This window comes from Brassica oleracea, chromosome C9 (genome assembly GCF_000695525.1).
Source record: "Brassica oleracea var. oleracea cultivar TO1000 chromosome C9, BOL, whole genome shotgun sequence".
NCBI lineage: Eukaryota > Viridiplantae > Streptophyta > Magnoliopsida > Brassicales > Brassicaceae > Brassica > Brassica oleracea.
The window spans coordinates 20,354,032-20,364,659 of NC_027756.1; the positions used below are offsets into that span (position 1 = coordinate 20,354,032).

At 40.6% G+C, this 10,628-nt stretch overlaps 1 protein-coding gene across 6 annotated transcripts; it reads right to left on the reverse strand.

Moving 5' to 3' along the window:
• Positions 1-893: 893 nt before the first annotated feature.
• LOC106312925 (ankyrin repeat-containing protein At5g02620-like) lies at positions 894-5,634 on the reverse strand. Of its 6 annotated transcripts, none has more exons than XM_013750623.1 (6): positions 3,544-3,635; positions 2,722-3,386; positions 2,365-2,514; positions 1,829-2,268; positions 1,372-1,706; positions 894-1,249 (listed from the first exon to the last, which is right to left on the reverse strand). In XM_013750623.1, the coding sequence occupies exons 2-6, from the start codon at positions 3,347-3,349 to the stop codon at positions 1,168-1,170; spliced, it is 1,635 nt and encodes a 544-aa protein (XP_013606077.1). In that variant the 5' UTR covers positions 3,350-3,386; positions 3,544-3,635; the 3' UTR covers positions 894-1,167. The 6 variants fall into 6 exon arrangements, with proteins under 6 accessions (XP_013606077.1, XP_013606076.1, XP_013606074.1 ...); XM_013750624.1 differs by having other exon boundaries at positions 1,129-1,249; positions 1,464-1,706; XM_013750625.1 differs by lacking the exon at positions 894-1,249 and adding an exon at positions 1,279-1,371 and having other exon boundaries at positions 1,464-1,706.
• Between the last annotated feature and the right edge of the window lie 4,994 nt (positions 5,635-10,628).

The following is a 10,628-nucleotide window of genomic DNA, read 5'->3' on the forward strand; positions in this document are numbered from 1 at the left end:
GTATATTCCGAGGACATTTCCGACAAACTAGTGATTCTCGGAATTTCCTCGGAAATTTATTTCCTCAGAATTCCGACAGAAAATTCCGAGGGATTTCCGAGAAAAAAATAAATTCCGAGGAATTATTTCCGACGACGTGTTTCGTCGGTATGTCGTCGGAATAACGATATTCCGACGAAATTCCGACGATTTTTTCCCTCAGAATCCTTGATGTTTTCTTGTAGTGTTAGGGTGTAAGGTTTAGGGTTTTGGTTTTGGTTTAGGATTTAAGGTTTAGAGTTTAGAATTTAAGATTTAGGTTTTACGATTTAGCTAGCGGCGTCATCATTGTTAAAATTGGCGTTATTCTTTTTTTATAATTATTTTTAAATAAATTTAATATTATCTATTTGGCATTTTGATTGGTGGTAGAATGAGAGATGAATTCTAGGGTGAACGTGAGTTTTTTTTTTTTTTTTGATTATACACAGTTTCCCCAACGGCTTCCTAGGCCCAAGGGACTAATCTGTGTCGCTGCGGCCCGAATGTGAAATCCGCAGTGGCCGGGAATCGAATCCAGGTGGCGGTACTCACAGCTGTGAGCCTTTTACCACCAGAGCTAGACGCCCTGTTTGTGAACGTGAGTTTTGTTCTTATAAATGGAGGTTTGATGTTAAAGTCGAGCTCGCTATATAATAGATAGCTTTGTAATAAGAATCGAGGTCGGTAAGTTATCTCTCTAAAATCTCTCTCAAAGTTCTCGGGAAAAAAATCTCTCCTGCTCGGTCAACAGAGCTATTCTTTTATAGCCGTGGAGTAGACCGGATGAGACAAAAGACATCTCGTCGCCCTTGTTGTGGAGGTCACATATTCGATCTTGTAAGGTGAGATCACGACACTGATGCAACTACGTCTTTATAACATGGAAATTACGTACAAGAGAAGAAAAACAAAACAGAAAATGATTCAGTCAAGTTGACAAATTCATAATCAGGACCAGGTCTTGTATGGAACCACGGTCTTAATAGACTTTTATCTTGAACCAAATAAAATGTGAAATTCTAGAAAGCTCATATATGCCCTTTCAAGGAAATTAAACGCAAGACCTTTCAAAGATATAATCTCCGGCTTCGTGACTGAAAGAGGTACTTGGACCAATAGGCGGAGCGCAGAGTGTCGAACCAAAGCTTAACGTGTAGCAGAGCAAATGACAGAGAGATGATGAAAGCAAGGCAGATGAGGAGAGTTAGGTTCCATGCAAAACTCCAGTCTGGGATCAAGAACAATGTAGCACTGAAGGATATGACCATACTGTTTATGGAGACAAATAACGCTAACAGACCTAACATCAGTCTCGAGGGTAGCGATACCAGAAAATCATCTTCAGCGTACCTTGAAGTGAGGATGGAGAGGAAAATCACTATGGAAATTGATGAAGAAAAAAGAGCAACTGCATCTGACAGTAGGAAAACATTGAACCACACCTTATTCTTTAAGATGGGGAACCCGGTTGTGTCATTAATCCCGCCTGGTACTGTAAAAGGCGCAGCAAAAACCACAGTGGCTATCAAAGTTGAGACGAGCATGCATGAGGTTGCAGTATCTTTCATCCATTTCTCTCCTTCTTTTCGCAGTTCTTTGTGTTTCTCTGTAAAGAGATCTTGTGCCACTTCTCCTTTGCTGTTTTTGGCCTTGATATATGAATGAGGGACAATTTTTTTCACAGCCTACAATGCAAAAGAGAAGAAACCTAGTTTTGTAAGATACACTAAACCAAAACTTGAGAGATTCTGTATGTTCTTTTATTATTATCTTTTTTGAAACATGAGATTCTGTATATTAATATTACCTTGAACCAAAGAAGTTCTCTTTGCATTTGAAGTGCTGCCCCGGACACTATCTGCAAACGACCAGGAGGAGGCAAGCTAGCTACGAGGTGCAACATATTGTTTCTAGTTGAAACCTCCTTATATGCCGCTATCAAATCCTTGATGGAACCGAGTTCGTAAATGATATTAAAGATGCTTTCATGACGGTTTAATGCAGCAATGTGAAACAGGCTCTGGTTCTTCTCGTCTACTTTCCATAGAAGATCAGGATATGCACGGATTAGAATCACTAGAAACTCAACGTTCCCTGATGATGCAGCATCGAAGAGTAACCTCGTTGGTGTCCTAAGTAATTCTGAGACTTTCGGCTCAGGCAGCTTCACAACCAATTTCCACATACTATCAACCAGTTGATGAGCTAAACCCATCATTTTATCCTCAAAGTAGAGACCTTCAAAAACTAGATAAATGAAATGTGAGCAGTTCAAGCCTGTGTGATATTTCCTGTACTAAATGTGTTTATATCGGCAGGGGTATTACAAATTTATGTACTTACTGGAGTTTGCTAGTCTCTTAAAGATATTGAGTTGTCTCTCACGGCCAATTGCTGTAGGTTTCCGTGCCATTAAGTGCAAAGCAATCTCTCTACTACTATTTTGCGAAGTGGCTAACGACTGCTTCCACTCAAACATCCTCAGAGCAACATCTGTTTAAGAGAAATCACACATGTATCATATATCTGACAGGACAGTAAAAGGGGTTTAGAAGTCTTGAACAAAGTATCTTCAAATGATACTATAGCCTAATACTGCATGATTGATGATACGAACAGAGGTTGTTTAACAAAAAGACAAGATAAAATAAAATAAATCAACAAAATGAGAAAAAAAAAGAAAAAGAAAAAAATAGTTACCATAGATATCAGCTCCTATGATGGCATGAAAGAGATCAACAAGCTCGGAATCACCTAGTCTTTCAAAGTCTGTCTTGTCATAAAGGTACAAAACCATCTTCCTATGTCCAAACAAAGCAGCCATGTAAAGTGGTGTCACTTTTCCATTGCCTCGAATCATTGGAAGATCTTCATTTTTATCGACCATCATTTCAGCAATTTTCTTAGTTCCCGAGGCAGCTGCGAAACAAATCGCTGTGTTGTCATCTTTGTTCTTCAGGGCCAAATCACTTTTACTCATTTTTGTAAGAAGATGTTTCACAAATGTCTTGTGCTTTGTAGCAGCAGCAATGTGAAGAGTCGTCTCCTGATTACGAGTAACTGCTGCTCGTACAATATGGTTGTTCCGATCAATTATTACTTCGGCATCTTTCCATTTACCTTTCAGAGCAGCTTGATACAGAGGAACACAGAGATTCAGATATTCCTCTCTTCCAGGGGTGAAAATTTGACTGGGTGATGATGTGTTTGGTAGTGCAATATCCACTCTCACAGCTTCCTGAATGTTCGTCGTTTTAGGTTCAGCTGAGTCAACTGGACCTGGTCCTTCAATTTCTTGAGAAGGATCGCTTCTTTCCAAATTGTTCATCTCTAATGGCCGAACTCAGTAAGGATCTCCAAGTGTTCTGGTAGGACCCAAAAAAAAGAAGTCAAGAAACTCACCAATCAAAAATCAAAAGTCTCGAATTAGCCAAGTTATAGAACATAGAATTCTTCAGCTCTCCAAATTAATTGAGTGTGACAAGCTAAAGATTAAATGTTTAATACTCACTGGCTACCTACCTTCAGAAACCGTCTCAGGCTATCTCCTCCATGGTTGCTAAATAAACAATTAAGTCAATAATGACGGAGTGGGACGCTCGTTACATATATTGACACTTTACAAAATTAATAATCGTACACTATTAAGGAATTATTCCATTCCGCAACCTGGCGCCATGCAAGCTGGCCTTTTCTTTGAGAATTTCTAAGAAAGATAATATAATATGCTCCAGAAAGAGTACGATGGAATATAAAACCAGAAAGTAATAAGGCGGGAAGAAAGTCAATGGTTCTGGTCTACTAGAAAATAATGCAACAAGAAAGTCAATGGTTCTGGTAACCACTTATCATGGAGAGGAACACGGTACACACACTTCATCAAATCGCGTCTCGACCGTGCCATGGTTAACTGCTCTTGGTCGGAACTCTACCCTATGGGCCGTAGTTGGTACCTTCGCTTTGAAGGATTCGACCATAGACCACTAGTCACATATTTCAACGCGTCAGGGCCAAGGAAGCGAGGTCTGTTCAGATTCAACAGAACCCTTACTGACAACGAAGAAGTTACGGACCTGATAGGCACTACGTGGAACAAATCCCCATTAGCTACAGTCATTCAAAAGCTGAACTCATGCCGTAGAAGGATCATCCAATGGACGAAAGAGCGCAATCTCAAAGCTAACCAAGTAGTGACTGAAACAAGAGTGGCACTAGATAAGGCACTCTCCGCAGCAGTTCCTGACCTCCCTCTCATAGAGGAGTTGGTCAAAACTCTTACAGCAGGATATAAGGAAGAATAAGAATTCTGGCTCCAGAGAAGCAGAATCCAATGGCTGAAAAACGATGATAGAAATACCGGGTTTTTCCATGCAGCTACAAGGACGAGAAGACTCCAGAACTCGCTTGCGGTTATTGAGGACTCTCAGGGAAAAGAGTTTTATGAAGAAACGTATATTGTCTCGGTCATTTCCAACTACTATTAAGACATGTTCTCCACCAAGACAGTGGGCGACTTCTCAATAATCCACAACCTCCTCCCGGGAAAGTCACAACCGAGATGAATGAGCAGCTGACGAGAATGCCAAGTACACAAGAGATCAAGGAAGCTACCTTCTCTATTCATAGAGGAAAGGCGCCGGGACCGGACGGATTCTCATCAAAGTTCTACCAGGCCTATTGGCATATTGTGGGAGAAGATGTCACAAGGGATGTCCTGCGCTTCTTTGAAACCGGCATCCTCGAGCCACAACAGAATGAAACCCACATCCGCCTTATCCCAAAGGGTTCAAGTCCGAGACAGGTTGCGGACTACAGACCGATTACGCTATGCAATACACATAATAAGATCATTGCTAAAGTCCTCACTAGGCGACTCAAACTCTTCCTACCGCAGATCATTTCCAAATCCCAATCAGCTTTCGTCTCGGGTCTTGCGATTGCCGATAATGTGCTGATCACCCATGAGACGCTCCACTTTCTATGGACATCTGAGGCAATGAAATTTTGTTCCATGGCGGTAAAGACGGACATGAGCAAAGCCTATGACCGGATCGAGTGGAATTTCCTCCAAATGGTCCTCTCTAAACTGGGCTTTGACCCACGATGGATCTTGTGGGTAAGGGCTTGTGTTGAATCTGTGTCATACACGTTCCTCATCAACGGATCACCTCAGGGGTCAGTCAAACCATCTCGTGGCATACGACAGGGCGACCCCCTATCACCCTACCTCTTCATACTTTGCACAAAAGTTCTCTCAGCCCTCTGCAACCAAGCGCAAGAGAAGGGTACACTTACAGGCATCAAGGTGGCTAGAGGCTGTCCGTCCATCCACCACCTACTCTTTGCAGACGACACTATGTTCTTCTGTAGGTCTAGTGTGACGGGGGTACTGAAACTGAAAGAGATCCTCAATACTTATGAAGCTGTCTCCGGCCAGCAAATAAACCTTCAGAAATCTATAACCTTCTCAGCCAAGACCCCACAAGAAGTCAAAACAAGAACCAAAGCAACCTTGGGGATAGCGATAGAAGGAGGTATAGATAAATACCTTGGCTTACCCGAGCTGTTCGGAAGAAAGAAGCGAGATATATTTGCATCGATCCTGGACCGGATTAGACAAAAGATCAACAGCTGGACTACATGTTTCCTATCTGGGGCAAGAAAACAAGTCCTCTTGAAGTCTGTTCTCGCGGCCATGCAAAATTACGCCATGTCTTGCTTTAAGCTTCCAGCATCTCTCTGCAAACAAATCCAGTCCCTCCTCACCCGCTTTTGATGGGACGCGATCCCAGAAAAGAAGAAAATGTGCTGGGTGGCTTGGTCCACACTCACGAAACCGAAATATGCTGGAGGCCTTGGGTTTAGAGATGTAAAGAAGTTTAATGGTGCCCTATTGGCAAAGATAGGGTGGCGCCTGATTAATGATCCTACTTCACTGGTGGCTCAAGTTTTACTTGGAAAATATGCAAAGAACTCCTCTTTCTTAGTGTGTACTGCTCCAGCAGCGGCGTCACATGGATGGAGAAGCATTCTCGCCGGCCGCGAACTACTAAAGAAAGGACTCGGATGGGTGGTGGGTAATGGATAGAGTATCAAGGTGTGGAGTGATCCATGGCTGTCTTGCTCGAGACCAGTTACACCTATCGGGCCACCACCACACTCGGACGTCTCCCTCAGAGTTAGCAGATTCCTCTGCCCCATCTCTAATACCTGGAAGATGGAGGATATCAGGAAACATCTTCCTCAGTATGAAGGTCAAATCCTTAAGATCATCACTAGTGCAACACATGTGGAAGATAAACTAGTGTGGCTTCCGGAGATGAATGGGGAGTACTCAACAAAGACGGGGTACGGTGTTGCGTGCGCATCAGAGGCCACGACAACGACACTGCCCCAACCCTTTGACTGGCTCAAGCATGTATGGAATGTTCAGACTGCCCCAAAAATTAAAGACTTCCTTTGGAAAGTCATCAACAAGGCGATACCTGTCAGATCCAACCTAGAGTCTCGAGGCGTCCTCCCCTTCCCCTGTAAGAGATGCGGGGACTATGAGGATGACCTCCATGTCTTCAGAACCTGTCCTTTTGCTAAAACGGTCTGGGACTCTGCTCCCATTGCTTGCATACCAGGATGTAACTCCCCCTCGCTTGCTACCATACTCATTGATGGTCGCAAGATGATAACTCTGCCCCCTGTGGGTCTCTCGGTGCCATTGTGGCCATGGATAATGTGGAATTTGTGGAAATCCCGTAATAAATTGTGTTTTGATGACAGATCATTCTCAGAAATGGATGTGATCCTCAAGTCAATCCGAGATGCGAAGGAGTGGCAAGCAGCCCAAACGGTGGAGGTCGGCTCTCGACAGCAACACATGCCCGCTCCACCAGCAACACGAGCTCCTCGTCAAATCTCGGGACCATCCTGTTGGGTAGATGCTGCGTGGATCCCAGTCACCGAAACTTGCGGAATAGGAGGCATCTTCAAAGGAAACATCTCACCGCCGCTACCAATCATCAGCTTCACCCAAGGTTCTATCTCCTCAGCTTTAATGGCAGAAGCCATAGCTGTTCGTTCGGCAGTCATGAGAGCTGCATCGTCAAACATTAAATCACTCACGGTTCTGTCCGACTCCAAAGTCCTCATCTCACTGGTGAATGCTAAAGAATCAAGGCCAGCTCTATTTGGGATTTTGTTTGATATCTTTCATTTCAGTTCTGTTTTTGAGACTATCTCTTTTGTGTTTGTTCCTCGCCTTGAAAACTTTGAGGCTGACTCTGTGGCTAAGTCAGTTCTGGCTCTAGCAAACAATATCTCTCTTTCGGGGGTGTAGACGGTTTTTAGATTAATGAATTAGTTGTTTGACCAAAAAAAAACTAGTCTAAAGCAAATTAAATCCCATTTGAACTCAAAACATAAAGGCAACCCCTTTTTTTAGTAAAAAAGAAAAGAAAAGTTGGCCTTATGTTTCCAACCTTATCGGCAAAACTATCAAAGTTTCTAAGAAAAAACAAAAAATAATATTTGTAAAGAAAGTTATATTTCAGTTTTCCCTCATAATTAAAGCCAATAAAAACATAACAACTGTAAAACACAATATCTGAAAACCTCTTTGCAGAGAACTCCCTCTTGTTCTCTTACATAATTTTTGAATATTTTTATTTTTTTAATAATACATACTCTCTTTAGATATTATTGTTGGACTTGTTCTAACATCCAAGAAAAACCGGATACCCAAAAAAATTACAGTTGTTTGTCCAAAAGATCATATATTCAGATGCAAACTTGTAGGCTATGCAAATTAAGTAATAAACTAAAGGAATTGTCTAGTAACAACTTTTATTTCATTAATCTTCCAATTTGGAACAAAACACTATGTACTTACCAGGAATATAAACACCTGCAATATCAGCCTTTTCCCACAAATTAATTCTGATGTGCAAAGCTATATAACTAATAAACAAAAATTACAATGACAAACTGCAAAAACCTTTTATTCTTCTTCTTATTCGAACAACTAATGATTCAAATGTCATTGTTGCCCATCTGAATCATGCTCTTTTAAGGCAGTCGAAGTGAGTGAGAGGACACGGGAGTTGGTTGGATAGTGAGGTATGATAACGGGTCTCAGGCCATGTTTATCCCTAAGAAATCCATTTGGGTTTCTTAGGTTTTTTTTTTCTAAAAAAAAAAAAATTAAAAATTAAACCAATCGCGGGTCGCCACGAGTCAGTGGAACCCGTGAACAGACTCACTAAAATCGGTTCTTAATTAGTAGTTTTTGTAATCGATCCTTAAAAGTTTTGTGGGGACCCACGCAATAAGAATCTCACTAAGGACTCTGGATAATCATGCTTTTAGAGTAGCTCCAACAGCAGCAGGTTTAGCTAGGAGGAATTCTTATTTTTTTTAATAAATGCAAAATAGTTAAAAATAAGAAAGAACAATATAAAGTTCTTAACAAAAGGGTTTTAAGAACCGGTTGACGATGAAAAAGCACAGATGTCACTCTAGGAATGTTTTATTTGTTTGACAAAATCTAAACATAAATGAAATAATTATAATAATAATATATATATATATATATATTTAAGAAACTTGTATGGGTTCAAACCGATAATGGTGTTCTTATATTGCTTCAGGTATGGGAAAGGTTTCAGGGGCTACATCAATTTCAGAAGCAGAAGGGATGGGTTTCTTATATGTTCTCCAACAGACTTGGACCATGGAATGGCGCCATGTTTGGTTACAAGAATCTTAAACAACTCAGAAAAAAGTATCGATCTTGGGAACAATCTGTTTGATATAAAATACTGGAGGTCTCTACTTCCTGACCTATATATCACTCGAGAGAAAATATCAGGTACTAGATATTTTATTGAAGAAATGTCTACTCTTTTTATTTTATGTATTTGATGTTCCGCAGGCTTAGCTAATTGGCTATTTGTACTCCTTTTTTTATAGTGTAAATTATATATTCAGTTGATAAAAAAACCTTAGGGTTTGAATGGTAACCAAGGGAACGAAAAGGAACACTACATTCCTTAACGTTTCTCAAAAATGTTACCATTCATGAGGAATATTTTTTCCTCTTCATTCCTCATCATTCCCTTTTTTGTAGAGAATTATAATGCAAATTTGTTCCTTGTTAATTTTGATAAGGAACTCTCATTCCTCATCATTCCCAAATTTTTATTCCTATTCATTCTTTTCCTATTCATTCCTAATGTTCTTCGATGGTTACCAGTCACACCCTTAGTTTAATTTTATTAAAAAAGGAAATTGGCATCAATAAGACAATAACCATAAAAAACTATAATTAGAGAATTAATTATAACAATATAATGACTAGATAATGTGTATATTCTGTATTAATTATTTTTTACTCTTCATACTACACACACCACAAATTTTTCTTCTCTCTCTTTCTATTTACAATTTTTTTTGCTCCATCTCTGATTAATCCATTTCTTGGTTTGCCTTAATCATGACCTCCATCTGTAACATCATCACCACCACCGTTATCGATTTTTTCATTCGTCGCCTCCATCTTACTTCCACCACCGCTGTTACCGATTGTTTCATTCGTCACCACCATCTTGCTTCCACCATTGTTGCCATCTTCTTTTTTCCACCACCATCGCTACAATTTTCTTTCCACTACCACCACCGCTCGTCATCTCTTTACCTTCTCCCACCTTTTTTTTCCTTATCTTCCATCATATGTGGTGGTTTCTCCTTCTCTTCAACTCCAGCAACTCAACCATCTTATCTACTAATCATATCTCTTGTTCCGTCCTATGATTCTTTTTCTCCTACAATGTAATATCTGTTTTGTTCTATTCTATTAACCGAATGTACAATAATAATAAGATTTTTTTTTTTTTGATGAAATTTCAAATTTATTCATCTTTTATGGGAACTAACATTTACAAAGAATAAGAGTTTTAATAACTACTTTGCTAAACAATGTTTGACTAAGTATAAACTAAAATAAGGTAAAAAAGATAGAAGAGCTGCATGACTACATAGTGTGAGTGAACCACCGTCGCATAAGCCCCTCAAGCTTATGCCATGCTTTGTACTTAAGCGATGAAATGCGATTCCTTATCACTTTGTCTACTGTCTTGCCCATAGCTTCTGCTGTCATCCAACTAGTGTGGTGCCTCCGCGCATTCCGTTCCCTCCAGATATGATAAATAGTTGTTTGAAACAACATTTTGATAAGAATAGTATCCATTGACCCATCTCGGAGCCCCTCCATGTGGTCTAGTGTGAGCTGCCAGTCCGGATCAGTATGAGAACCCATGATGCGATTTGCCAGTCCATGCCAAACCGTATAAGAGTATGGGCATGCAAAGAACAAATGGTCCCTTGTCTCATCAACCTCGCCACACAACGTACAACCCTGTATCATCCCCCAAGACCGCATCCTATCACCAGTGGATAACCTATTCTTTACAGCAAGCCAAGTAATGAACGAGTACCGGGGCACCCCTTGCGTGAACCAAACAACCTTACTCCATCCCACTGGCCCCTTTTTCACTCGAATTTGGTCCCACGTCTTCTTGGAAGAGAAGTTCTCATGATAATCATCATCTCCAGCTTTC